The sequence below is a fragment of the Drosophila willistoni genome, unplaced genomic scaffold (genome assembly GCF_018902025.1).
Source record: "Drosophila willistoni isolate 14030-0811.24 unplaced genomic scaffold, UCI_dwil_1.1 Seg307, whole genome shotgun sequence".
Taxonomy (NCBI): domain Eukaryota; kingdom Metazoa; phylum Arthropoda; class Insecta; order Diptera; family Drosophilidae; genus Drosophila; species Drosophila willistoni.
In genome coordinates, this window is record NW_025814261.1 from 2,428 (window position 1) to 16,818 (window position 14,391).

A 14,391-nucleotide genomic window follows, 5' to 3' on the forward strand; every position below is an offset into this window, starting at 1 on the left:
ACTCCCTACACATACATACACACTCATGTACATCATGAATGTATTTATGTATGTCTAGTCTACATTATGCTGATGGAATTAAGTAATAGCCAAATTGAATTAGGTAAATGCATTCAGACCAGACAGACAGACAAATAGGCTTATCTAAGTCGAGTTCAAATGAGTGTATCAGTTTAGAGGGTAATACTTATACATATATATTCACAAGGCATTGTCGGACATTAAAATGCACACATGTAACTGGGAACTTATCATGGAATCATGGACTGTCATCACTTTCCATGACCAAACTTTGATTTTAGTCTTGGTCATTTATTTTGGGTGTCAGAAGTGTATATATATTACGCGACATCCGCTTATAGAGTATAACATCGTTAAGTTTACATGATTTTTTCAATAGTTTTGATTGGGAATTTGTTGGAGAATTTCAATGTTTAGTATATTTACAGTTTTAAATAAAATTGTGGGATTTTTTTGTTAAGCGCGTTGAAACATTCGTTGGGCTTATCTTCAGCAATTTGGAACTTAATCAAATTGCCACAATCATCAGGGAGTTAACCTAAATCAATAGCTACTAAATGGATCTTATGTAGATGTGTGTGTGTGTGTGTTTGAGTTTGTGTAATTGCTCCTCAGATTTTCTTTAAGAGCAATGCTTTGCTGCCATGACCGCCACCTGTTGCGGTCTTCAAACTCATTACTGCCGTAAATAGGGCAAAAAAGAAGCCAGCCAGGCCAGTTGTGCCCACCAGCAGAGTTAGACCACCAATTAGCACTGGTATGAGTGTCAGAAATTTTATTTTGTAGGCAATGAGTAATGGCAGCAGTAATTTCTGTATTTTCTTTTTTAACTTTTTCAACTTGCGTCCCTCTTCCTCATCATCCTCCTCCTCTTCTTGGGATGCCAGACGAATGTAACGACCTTGAACTTCCTTTGATGTTGCTGCTACTCCGGCTGTGGCATCCAATTTACTTGGCCTGCGTTCGTCTATGTGGAATAAAATAGAGAGAGCGAGAGACACACACAGAGAGAAAGGGAAAGGGAGAGAAGTTTTTTTCAGTTAATTAAATGGTTTGGACCCCGGACTCCCGGAAAAATTATGCTTTGAGCATTGAGGCGCATAATTCCGCTAGCCATTCACTCTGGCACGTTTCTTTGGCAATTTAAATTAACATTTATTGGAATTCACCCACCTGGCAGACGGTATGAAGGCTGTGGATCCACCACGCCCTCATCACTGATGAGGGCCCTCACTGTGTCGCAAAAGTTGCTCACTTTCACCAGAGCTCGTTCGAAGGGGCCCAAGTAAGCATCAATATCCATGTCTAATGACTTGTCACTGATATCAGGGCATCACCATCGCCATCAACATCATCTGTGTCAGCAGCAGCAGCAGCAGCAGCAGCATAAGCATCATTAGCATGAGAAAAAGCGGCATTAGTTAAAGTTAAAGCCCTGTCGCGCACTTCCGGCTTGCCACGAGCAGCATATGGTTCCACATCCTCTGACACAGACTGAGTAGGTTGAAGGAGTGTGTTGCCATAGGCAATTGACGCCTCAGCTGGCCTCGTCGCATTGATTGGCTTATGGCTAGCACATAGCTGGCAGTGGGAGGATCGCTTAGGGTTGCCCGCCGCACCTGTTTGTAATTTCCGCCATCGTGTACAATGGGTGAAGGGGGCGATACTTGGCTGGCATTTTGATTTTGATACCGATGATTGTAGGCGTAGTAATTGCCAGGAAGTCCTTGTCCTTGTCCTCCTTGTTGCTCCACACGATTCTCCACATCAAGCTTTTGCCTTTGCTCCTTCTGCTCTTCAATCGTCTGACGCTGCACTGAACTGGCTGCCGTTGCCTGCAGGATGAGCCAATTGTTATGATGTGTCTAGGGTTGCCAGGCGGCATTGAATTGAAGTTGTAGTTGTTCATTGTTGTGCTGTTGCCTTTGGTTGTGTTGTGCAGTTAGGATGCCGGAAGTGCCACCATTAAACGATTGTTGTTGTTGTTGTTGTTGCTGTGAAAGCCACTACTCTGACGCATTGTTATGAGCACATAAATGCCGAGATCAAACACTTGACTATGCCACATTACTTCAATGTTGTTATACGAATCCTTGAATTGGCTTTACCGAACTGTGTATATACATATACACCGATGTGCGCACACCCAGAGAACACACACTCTCACACACACTCAGAGATACATTTTTTTTTTTTTTTTTTTTTTTTTTTTTATTAATTTTTTTAAATTAATTTTTTTTATTAATTTTTTTAAATTAATTTTTTAAATTAATTTTTTTTTAAATTAATTTCTTTAAATTAATTTTTTTTTTTTTTTAAATTATTCAATTAATTTTTTAAATTTCCAATTAACTCGGACCGACATTCGAATTGTGTGGAGCCGAGCAGGGAGCGGCATAACTCCCAAAAAACCCCAGGGGGAAATACCTGGCTTCAAGCATTGAGGGCTTGAGATCGGCTGCCTTGATGGCGGGGCCAAGTGGGCGGCGTCAGTCAATGGCGCTCGCCTCAGCACCGGCTCTATGGTCTGAGTCTGTTTGCGCCGACAGTCCATGCAGTCAGCTTGCGATAGAGGCTCTGTTCGGTCATGAGCGAGTAGGAGTAAATGAGTTGTTTGGCGTGACCGATACGCCAAAGAGGCTGCGTGAAGTTTCCCAGAGTCCTCCAGCAGGCGGCGCGATGCAACCAAAGAAATCTAAGTTGCAACAAGTAAGGGGCAAGAGCGAGTTGGCAGAAATGGGAGCGTTACTGGAGGAAATAGCCGAACGCATCAAGCCAGAAAAGGAGGGAGGCAAGCGAGCCATTACGAATGCTCTCAGAGAGAAAGTCGACAGACTTAAAGAATTGCAGCAGGCAGTGAGTAGCATTCTGTGCAGCGATAGCGACCCGGAAACAGTACCGGCATGCCCCAAGTGCACTAAAGTGTCCCTCGTCACCAGAGGGCAACAAACGGAGAAGCCGCAACAGCAGCCTAGGATGCCCCGCCAGAGAGCAGTCGCCGCCGCCGCCAACACTTCGGATACCGTTTCGCCGAAAAATCGACGGCCGCGAGAAACTTTTTCGTCGCACGACAACGAGGGAATTGTGCCACAAACAGAGCCTGCATGGCAGACAGTGACGACGAGGCGACCGACACGGACTCTACCAAAGAAGCGTCCTGCCGCTATTTTGGTACAACGGAAGAGTGGGATGACATATAGCGACATGCTAAAGCTGGTGACAAGGAGCCAGGATACCAAGCTGCAGGCAGTGGGCGAAAGCGTGCGCTCCGTGAGACGTACCGCCAAAGGAGACCTCCTACTGGAACTAAACGCAGCAGGAGCAGAAGTGTCACCCAGCTGAAGGAGGACATAGGATCCGCGCTTGAAGGTCAAGTCGAGGCAAGGGCACTATCGAATCTGACCAGATTGGAGATTCTGGACATGGATGGCGGAACCACCAAGGAGGAAATCGTTCAGGCCGTCTCCGACCAGCTGAGTCTGAAAATTGTTCCCGCAGATGTTAAGAGTCTGCGCCCAGCGCACGGAGGAAATCAGAGGGCAACAATCTGTGTCCCAGGAGCGGTAGCAGAAGCAATCCTGAAAGCAGCCCACCTGAAGATTGGATACTCGGTATGCAGGGTACGCGTAAGCACTTCGGCGTCTAGATGCTACAGGTGCCTAGAATTTGGACATGCGGCGGCAAGGACCACAAAGCGAAGGAATGCAGAAATGGTTTCAACTGCTGTATATGCGAGTCAAGAGGGATCACCGAGCGAAAACACGTAGCAGGCAGCCAGCGGTGCCCCTCAATAACGCAGGCTGGGCCCATGAAGTCGTCTCGACCAAGACGAAATGTTTAGCTTTACCCAGCTAAACTTAAACCACTGCGAGGCCGCCCACGAACTACTTAAGCAGCGGGTGCGAGAGACCAAATCTGACGCGGCAGTAATCAGCGAACCATTCCGCAGGAAAACCTCACCCAATTGGGCGTATAGCACGTCGGGCAAGGCCGCCATCTGGGCATGTGGCAACCCGCCCTCGCAGCTCCTTTCCAGGCTAGCTGGCGAGCACTTCATCAGGGCACAGGTCAAAGGGATATGGCTGTACAGTTGCTACTTGCCGCCCAGTCTGTGCCTTACGGACTTCTGCAAGGCGCTAGATGAACTGACGACCGACGTAAGGACACACAGCCCCACCATAATCGCGGGAGACTTCAACGCATGGGCACAGGAATGGGGAAGCTCCTCCACAAACGCGCGAGGCCGCGCTTTGCTCGACGCTTTTGCCTCCCTAGACGTCGAACTATTGAACCATGGCATCCAAAACACGTTCAATCGGGCTGGAAGGGGATCAGTGATAGATCTTACGTACGTAAGCAGTGGCCTTGCGAGGACATCAGCCTGGAAACTGGATAATTGTTACACGGCGAGCGACCATGAGGCGATCTGTGTTACTATAGGCCGTGAAACGGACAGACGACAACACGCAGCGCACCCCCTCCCTATCGACATGCCCTTCAAAGAAGACACGCTGGACCCCCAGGCGTTCTCTTCAATGCTGACCCGGCAAAGTCTCACAGCAACCACGGCACAAGAAATGGCGAACGAAGCCTGCAGTATGTTGGCTGCTGCCAGCACGGCAAGTATGGCCCAATCCAGACCATTCAGAAGCCACCACAAACCAGTATTCTGGTGGAACGGAGAAATTGCAGTTTTGAGGAGATCCTGTATGGCTGCAAGAAGGAAATACCAACGAGCAAGGAAGCGCATGGACTCGGACTGGACACACCACCACGCCCATTACAGCTCGGCTAGAAGGTCCCTCAAGAAGGCCATCCTTTCTGCGAAAAGGGAAGTTTATTTGCAGCTGTGTGACTCCGCAGAACACGACCCATGGGGAAGAGCATACAAAATAGTGGTCAAGCGGATACATGCAAACCGCCAGCTCATCCCATCTGACGCTGAAGAAGTCTCTCAAATTATCGACGGCCTATTCCCCAATCGCCCGGTTTCCCCAAGCATAGCTCAGCACCCAGTTCCAGCTTCACACACCATTGATGCGATCTCGTCGGATGAAGTCCTGGTGGCGGCCAAGTCGCTCCAACTCGGCAAAGCACCCGGTCCAGATCGGATTCCAAACCGCGCCGTTAAACTGGCCCTGACTCTACGACCAGAAGTCTTCGCAGCCGTCTTCAACCGCTGCCTCACCGAGGGAGTCTTCCCCGAGCAATGGAAGATCCAGAAGTTGGCCCTTCTCCCAAAGCCGGGGAAGCCTACAGATACTTCGCCCTCCTATAGACCGATTTGCCTGGTGGACTCTATAGGCAAGGTGTTTGAAGGTCTCATCGGAACGAGACTGAACGCTTACGTCAGCGAGTGCGGCGGTCTCTCAGCCAACCAATTCGGTTTTCGCAAGGCAAGATCCACCATTGACGCAGTCAGCAAGGTGGTTGGCATTGCCAGCAGCGCCATCGAAGGAACAAGATGGAAAGGAGGCTCAAAACAGTACTGCCTTGTAGTCACGCTTGACGTAAAGAACGCCTTCAACACTGCGGATTGGAGCTGCATACTCAGTACCATTCATGATCTCGGCGTCCCCCCGTACCTCCTTGCCATCATTCGGAGCTTTTTTAGGCAGAGGATCCTGAGATACGGCACCTCCGACGGCCCTAAGAGTCGTTATGTGTCTGCTGGAGTACCACAAGGCTCGGTTCTGGGTCCGCTTCTTTGGAACCTGATGTACGACGGAGTGCTGCGTCTCCCACTCCCGCCAGGTTGCGAAGCCATCGGATATGCTGACGACGTGGCTATTGTTGTTGTTGCCAAGGAGCTGGAGAAGGCAGAATCAGTGGCCTCGCAAGCTATAGCCAGCATCACGCGGTGGCTTCAGTCGGTTGGCCTAGCCCTGGCAGCCGAAAAAACGGAGGCGGTTCTGATCAGCAGTAGGAAAACAGTTGAGCATGCCTCAGTGCAAGTAGAAGGTTCCACAATCACCTCAAAGCGAGCCATCCGGTACCTGGGCGTGTGGCTAGACACCCGTCTATGCTTCAGAGAGCATTTGGAGAACGTTCAACGGAAAGCAGCGAGCACAGGACAGGCGTTATCGAGGCTAATGCTGAACACGAGAGGACCGAAACAGGAGCGGAGACTACTCCTGATGAGTGTGCTGAAATCGGTCGTTTTGTATGCGGCACAAATCTGGGCCAACGCCATACACACTACGGCGTACAGTAGGGGCATTACCGCTACCTACCGTCTCTGCGCGCTAAGGGTCTGCAGCGGTTTTAGGACGGTCTCTGAGGATGCTGCGCTGGTGGTTGCAGGCATGATCCCATCAACTTACTTGCGGACGAGGCCAGGAACATCGCGGACGCAAAGAGGAACGGTACACCAAAGCGGACAGCTAGCGACGACGCAAGGATGCAAAGCTTAGCCATCTGGCAAGAGCGATGGGATTCATCTAGCAAGGGTAGGTGGACCCACACCCTTATCCCCACGATCAGGCCATGGATTGAACGGAAGCATGGACAGGCGACTTTCCATCTGACACAGTTCATCACAGGACATGGCTGTTTCAGATCCTATCTCCACAGATTCGGACACGAGGCTGAGCCGTACTGCCTGACATGTGGTGAAGGAATGGTAGAGGACGCGGAACACGCTCTCTTCGCATGCAGGCGATTCACTAGTCAACGGCGGCTCCTGGAGGAAACGGTCGGTACTGTGCTGACCACCGAGAACCTGGTGCCCACAATGCTGGCAGACGCGGCGGCGTGGGAAGCAGTGAGCAGCTTTACAGGCTTCGTGGGAATCAGCCTAAGAAAGGCAGAACTTGAAAGAAATGGCCATACGTAAAGGGTTATAGGTTTTTGCGAAGCAATTCCCCATGGGACGTCCCGCAGAAACCCCCCCTATACGTATTTGCAGCTTTAAATTTGTAATATATATATATTTTGTTGTTATTTATGTAATAAATGAATTAAAAAAAAAAAAAAAAAAAAACACTCAGAGATACACACGGACTCCGCACGCGTCTTAGAATTGAACTGAGCCAACGTTTACTGATTTTTGTGAACCAAATTCTACAAGACATTCGACATTTTATGGATGTTTTAGTTGAACGATTTTATGGCCTTTCGCCGAAAGTGGCTTAGTGGTCGCGGACCAAGCGCCCAGTTAAATGTTGATCTCCAGTTGGACAGTTGGAAATTTTCACATTGTTGATGACTTTTACCACACACAAGTCCCAAAGTGGCTGTCAGGCGTAACCAACTCTATTATAGTATACAGAGAGACCACCGTGAGCTTCTTATTGTTAATTTATATGGCTGTCGAAATAGCAGATAACTCGTATAGCAAATTCTTTACTATCTACGCTGGCCCTTCTTGCGGCATGTTGGTGTCTTAATAGTTTCACTTTGTGTTGCATGCTTCACAACTGAAACCTTACTAGCAGACTTGCATTTGGTGTTATGATTCTATATATAAACATCTTCGTCAGCAAGTCTTTTTTGAGAAAGCGTGCCCAATGCCATGCCATAGCCTTGGCCAGTGGCAATTCATGTAATTTTGGTCTACGTGCAGAATAATTGCCTTTTTGGAAGTTGCAACTAAGACCCACACACACACACACACACAGATGACAGATGGACTGGCATAAATGCGCCTGGATGCGACAGTTCACTCTGTCCATAAACTCCAATGACTGACACAATACCAAATGACCACAATGTTGTTGCACCTGCTAAACACAAAGTAAAAGGCCAACTACATGCACATCAATTGCATAGAAGTTGCAGAATATATCGGGTAATAGGTGTATTGTGTTCGGATTGTCTCATTTGTTTTTGGTTTTCTAGTTTTTGCCACATGCTTTTAGGCTTCATGCTGTGCAGTTTGCATGTAAGACATAAACGTTGCCGACTTTTTTGCTTTCATCATCAATCCGTGTCAGTTTGAGTTGCCTGCTTTTGAGTGCTATACACTGAAAACCCCAACTTCTGTTTGACTATAAACTGCTTTATGAGGTATACGACTGTTGATGGTAATTAGTGTATCCGATTTGCAGTAGGTTTGAAAAACCAATAATAGACAAGTCTGACTATCATCTCAAATGAAATCAAGTATAATCCGGAGGCAGAAAAGCGGAAGTGTTTCAGAGTTCCCCAAAAACAAATTAAGCTTAGCCGAAATGATGATTAACTGGGGAGGGAAAGTGACCATTAAGACGAAATAAGTGTGGGATTTAGGGTGATAATGGATTGGTTAGATGGATGATGGGAAAAATGGTAGCTTATTTCAATTGTTAGAGTAGCTTAGGCGGCATAAATGTGTGTCGTTTATTCACTGCTCTTTGTGGGTACTTAACGTAATTCATAGTTTTTATCAAAGCAACAACACAAACACACACATTGTGGCCAAAAAACAAATGACTAATATAATAAGTGTGCTATTGGCCAGGGCCATTTCGGACATTTATACATCTCATCATTTAAATTTTTATGATTCTACAATCGGGTTTTGTTTGCCGGCGAGGTGTGTAGATGATATGTGTCATGCCCCGTCCTCCTGCATCTCTTCTTGGCTCGAACTTGTGTTGCTCATAAATACATTTTTATGCGAAACTAGTTGAGCTGCACTTTGATTCCCCCAACCGATATTGGCGATATAATTTTGGGCGTTAATGAAATTCATCGGCGAAACTAGTTTAAAATTGAAAGATCTCTTTATATATTCGGGCATAATGCAAATAATAAATTTAATTTTGGTTAGACTTAGAAATCAGATTTATGTAGATTTAGCTGCCGGCCACACAGAGTACTCGGAATGCTCTTCACCTTGGAGATGCTCGGGCCGAAATGGTTAAGATGATCTAAAGACCCGGTCGTAGAAGCGACATCGACATTTAAGCCATTTACCGAAACAACTAAACACCTTTGTTCTGTGCGGTTGGTCAAGCAGCTTTGTCAGCCAGAATTGCCTCTGGGGAGAACGGAGACTATTAAATTGAAAGCGCTTTTGGCAGTTCGCATTAGTTCTACTTGCGTCTTGGCTCTGCTCAGTGCTGTCCTAATGAAAGTGAGTGGGAAACGGAATAAGGAGCTGTTTGCAGAAAGGATAAACAAAAAGCCCCCGAAAAGGATAAATCAAAATTAAGTAAAACCATTTTTTTTCAGTTGTTTATATGTGTCTTGGGGCTGTGCGCCACTCTGGCGACAGTGAACGCAGGACTTCTGGGCCTGTTGAAGGGAGGCGGAGGCGGCGGCGGCGGCGGTGGTTATGGTGGTGGATATGGCGGCGGATATGGTGGTGGTTACGGCGGCAGTGGAGGTGGCGTTCAGGTAATCACAGACATAATCTAGGGATATCTCTTTAAGAATATTTGCATCAAAATTGTTCTTTTGGTGCAGGTAATCAAAGTCATCAACACCTATGAGGGCGGCCATGGAAGTGGTGGCTACTCCGGTGGCTATGGAGGCGGCTACTCTGGTGGCTACGGAGGCAGTTACTCTGGTGGCTACGGAGGTGGCGACTATGGCCATGGCGGTCACTCCCATGTCGATGTTTATAAAGTAATCACTACCACACATAGTGGCGGAAGCTACGGAGGTTCTCGTTCTTATTTATCTATTACAAAATACTTTCGAAAAATTTAACAATATGTAAATGTTGTTTATAAATTGATTAGAACACAAATAAGGCAATTTGTTTTAGGTGAATCATTTATAACTATGCAATGACTTGGCTGAAAATCTGAAACATCTTTTTTAATATGTACATTATAAATTTGGCTTCCAATTTAAGCCGAAGACTAAAACAATTTATTCTACATGCTGAAATTTAAGGAATGGATTCCGCTTCCTGCTCTGATCCATGTGGGCATTGTATAACCAGCCGAGTTACTTATATCTTCTGGCCACGCAATTGTATTTATATGACCAGCGAACCAAAAAAAATATTTGTGTGCCATGAAAATGCATAGAAAAAAGAAAAAAGCAAATACCATAGAGTGCACAAAATTGTCTAGGTATGTTCACAGGCATAGATACACAAACAGACAGACAATAGACAGTTGAACAGCGATATGTACATACGTAGAGAAATGTTTAGCCGATGGCTGGCAGTGCAAACAAATTTATATACGACACAGACAAGTTCCATGGGGAGGAAAGGTATCAACGGAAATCGTCCTTATGATCCCATACGATGCTTTAAATGGCTTTAACTTGTCCTTGACCAAACTCAATTGCAAAACTAAAGCTGAAACTTATACATTTTCCCAAATTTAAGGCAATCAATAAAAAAATACAACAATTATTATCAATCGTAAATGGGAATTTGGTTTTTCATTAACTGTTTTATTGCGTCAGTTTATTTTAATTGTTTGTTTGTTTTTTTTTTTCGTTTTGTAATCTTTTCTGTTTTCTTGAAAACTTTTGCACATTAAATACTATGAAATAAATATTAATAAATTATTACACTTAGCTACGTACAGTTAGTTTAACTATAGTTAATACATGCATGTATGAGCGCATGGAAAATGAGTTGGAAATGAATGCAGAGCATGTCGAGACGGAAGTGCAAAAAGTAATTGAAAAAAAAGACCCATACAGAATAGAAGTGAATAACAGCAACTGAAGCAGATGGAAAAGTCAAGTGATGAAAAGTTTGAGGTGGAGGGAGGTGAGGAGGAGATTCTAGAGCCAGAGGCTGAGTTCAGAGCTCGAGTACATTGGTTGGTTGGATGGCGATGAAAATGGGTAACAGTAAAACAATAAGAAAAAGTTAGATCGAGATCGAGAGGCGCCTCTCTGTGTGTGTATATGTGTGTGTGTGCGTGTGTGAGTGTGTGGCTATGCAATTTATCCACAAGATAAATGCATTTACATAGCTAACTTAAACTGTCTTCCTCTTGGTCATGTGCCTATGACTTGGTCAACTGTTGCACTGGGTCTGCTGGTTGCTGCTGCTGTTGCTGCTTCTGGAGTATTGGTTGCTGTTGTCTATGTTGTGCCCGATATGCCAGCTCCTGAGCCTCGTTCAAGGATCGCCTATCCCAGCCGCCGCCACCACCACCGCCGCCGCCGCCTCCCGATGACCAACCGCCTCCACCGCCGCCGCCACCGCCCGAAGACCAGCCAGAGCTGCCGCCCGACGATTTGCCTGACATCAGTTTCTTTAGGCCAATTATGCCAGCCAGGAGTAGGGCAATCTTCGAAATGATTAGAGCCTTGCCAGCTAGAATGTAGAGAGCTCCCATTGCGATCGGTATCATGCCCATCAGCTTCATGGCCATGCCCATCATCATCATGCCCATCATTTTCTTCATTTTGCCGCGACCTGCAAGAAAGTTAGCGGTTGCCATAGGTTAGTCTAGGTGTTTTTATGCTTTTCCTGCCACACAAACACCAAGATGGAGTCGGTGAAAGTGCCAGCTCAATTACAAAAGGCTGTGTGAGAATATTTTCTACAGACTCTCGAGTACATATGAAGTGTTTTGGCTATCTCTGTCGCTCTCTCGCTTATTGTCTGACAGTTTTCTTTTTTGGGTTGTTTTGCTGTTTTTTGGCAGCACCGTGTGTGGCTGTGTCATTTTGGCACAGTCATTAGGGATACTCGAGGCGATTTCACCATTGGCTTATGGTGAAAATTTCGTTCAAGTTTCCGCCCATAGTTAGATGTACTGGTTAATATGAGCCCAAGATGACATCTCTCTCACTTTGCTGTCATAACAGGCAACTGAATCGATCCATTTGCAATTAGCCAAAAATTGGGAAAGTGTTGGTTAACTTGTTGTAGCTTGCGAGCAAGCTTGTTGTATCGATTAAAAGATCTTGATCAATGATTTGAAAGTAAAAGAAAAATCATGTGGCGTGAAAGTAACTTCACTTTCAGCATTCATATACTTTATGCACTGCATTGCTGAATAAATCTTAATGTGGATGTTGCCGTTGTAAAAGTGTTTGTGTCAAATTTGTAATTGAAGCAAAGCCTCCCTCCTTCTCACCCCATCAGCCATTCATCCGCCCCATTGCCATACCATACACCACTGACATCGTTGTGGCCCAGGCGCAGGCAGGCTGGCTACAAAATGTGATTGCCACTTTCATTGCATTTGACATGGTCATGACATCAAAGCGTGGCTTCATTTTGTAAATTTTCTCTGAAAATTTCTACAATTGTCAGGAGAAGGCATAGTCGCTTTGCCTTTGCGTTTGTATGAATTAAAGGCAAAAAAAAAAATCATTTGATAAATGTGTGGAACAAATGAATTTAAATGAGATTTCTAATTTTAATGCAGCTCATTAAAGAAATTTATTTAGTATCTAAATTATCTTCTTCTTTTCATATAACTTTTCTTCTTTAAAACTCTAACTTAGAGCATTTGACATTCGGTATGAGGTAAATATTATCTCCTTTTGCTATTTGGTTCTTCGTGTATGTTATTTTTGGACAACACGAAATTCTGGCCTGACATTTCTGTTTCGACGTAATGTGGTTGTTGTTAAGGTTTTTAGGTCATTCCTTAGTTGGTGAACGGGTTTCGCGTTGTCGTTGTCGTCATCGTGTGCGTTGTTATAAAAACAATTGCGCATTTTCCCAGCGCAAACGATTTCCTTAAATCCCATGTCCTCTGTCTACATACCCATAGCCAAACCCACAACCATCTTCATCCCCATTCTCCTTTGGCATCTCTCATTTCTGTTCGCATACAATGCAAAACATGATAAGGCAAGCTGCTGCAGTAGATGGCTAGGAAAATGGGCCAGTCGACTGCTTGTTGTGGCGCTATGTCATTGCCAGAGTTTCAATTAAGCAGCCAAGCCAACGATATACTTGCAATCAAAGCATTATCATAGCTCTTGGCTCTAATAACCGCCGCCTGCTGTGCTAATTAAAGCCAACTAGAAGAATAACAGCAATGTCTTACAGAAAGAGATAGATAGGTAGGTAGAGAGAGAGACAGAGTGAGAGAGTCAAACTCTGAATCAAATTATGTCACTGTTACGCGCAATGGATACATTTAGCGGTGTGCAGCTAACGTAACAGCAATTAAATCGCCTATTGACATTGATTTCCATTTAATTGATCTTACCTTCTTCCAGTCAGCGTCCGATTTCATCGGAAGTCAGTTTGGGGAAACTGACTTGAAGCGAATGACCATTAAAGAAGTAACTCAATCTTTCGATTAGCATGCTCGTCAATTTGGCTTCACGATCGCTGCCAGATCTGGCCAGCGAGGATTCCAATTCATTTTCACTGTAGGCCGAAAAGCCTCCAACTGGTTGGCTGGCCGTTTCCAGACGTATCAGTTTAATGCCGTCGGCAATATTTATGGCATCGATGGGGCAATGCGATCAATGCACGAGATGGCCTTCTTCTTGAGACATGGCACAAAACCGCCCTCGGATCGGGTGCATTCATCGTAGATGCGCAACAAGGTGCGAGCGCCAGCATTCTGACTTCAGGCTGGTAGATTATTCAGTTGCTCGGTGGCCGCCTCACAGCTGCTGGCGAGGAAGAGGCCAAGTATAAATAGGCTCACGCCTGGCAAATGCCTGTGTATCAATGTCATTTTGTCACTTGCAGGAGAATACTGTCACACGATCACAAGACACATGCAGACACGCACACACACACGTATACGCACACGGATTGATAGATTGAGTGAGAAAAGTGCGGACGCGTTTACTTGCCTTCGTCTGTGTTTTTCAAGTTTGAACGTTTTCCCTCCTGAAATTTAGGAACTTTTGGTATCGCAGGTGTCAAGTGCAAGTGTCTACTCACGTATGCCCATTGGTCTGCCGTTCTGTCGCTGCTTGCTGGGATTCCGATCTTCAGTTTTTTTCCCCCGGTCGCTGGGTCGGTGTTCCTGGGCCTGCCGGAGGGGAGCGGGGGGCCTTTTTCTTTGCCCGCCCATTTGCAGCTCAAGTGGTATTGGTGAGGTGGACTTTTTCACGCTCATTAGCTGTGTTGTGTCCTCCTTTGGCACGTGCAGAAAAAATACCAGCTGCTGCCAGGTTTGCCACACATAGATATAAATCTAATCAGCTGAGTTACCAGCACCTGTCTGGCTCGCCTCAATCAGCTGATCGTAACCCACGCTCTGCCCTTAATAAATTCTTCTGCATACTTCCTGGCTGTCTCTGTTATTCGCCGTAACAGACATTCGGATACTAGCAGAGTTCTGAGGGCGCGGCGGCAAACGGCCTGCTTGGCGTTGGGTGTGAGTCTTAGCCGCTGGTGCAAAATTCCTGGGTTCGACTCCCACTTTTGGAAATTTCTATATATCGTTTTTTTATTCCATATTTATTTATTTATTTAAACGAAATTAAATTTGTATAGTCTGGCTATAATCTGTTTTCCATAGTAGTTTCTTTGAATACATA

At 45.7% G+C, this 14,391-nt stretch overlaps 1 protein-coding gene and 1 pseudogene across 1 annotated transcript; both read right to left on the reverse strand.

Moving 5' to 3' along the window:
* Nucleotides 1-632: 632 nt before the first annotated feature.
* Nucleotides 633-1,324, reverse strand: LOC6637430. Its single transcript, XM_047012836.1, has 2 exons — nt 1,231-1,324; nt 633-988 (listed from the first exon to the last, which is right to left on the reverse strand). The coding sequence occupies exons 1-2, from the start codon at nt 1,322-1,324 to the stop codon at nt 633-635; spliced, it is 450 nt and encodes a 149-aa protein (XP_046868792.1).
* A 9,601-nt stretch (nt 1,325-10,925) lies between these two features.
* On the reverse strand, nt 10,926-13,998 carry LOC124461301 (annotated as a pseudogene).
* Nucleotides 13,999-14,391: the final 393 nt, after the last annotated feature.

What these genes read in the sequence shown, in the direction of transcription:
- LOC6637430 (XM_047012836.1), bottom strand. Translation starts at nt 1,324, where the DNA reads ATGGATATTGATGCTTACTTGGGCCCCTTCGAACGAGCTCTGGTGAAA. An exon ending in GGCCCTCATCAGTGATGAGG is followed by an intron (nt 989 to 1,230) that starts GCGTGGTGGATC and finishes TATTCCACATAG; the next exon opens with ACGAACGCAGGCCAAGTAAA.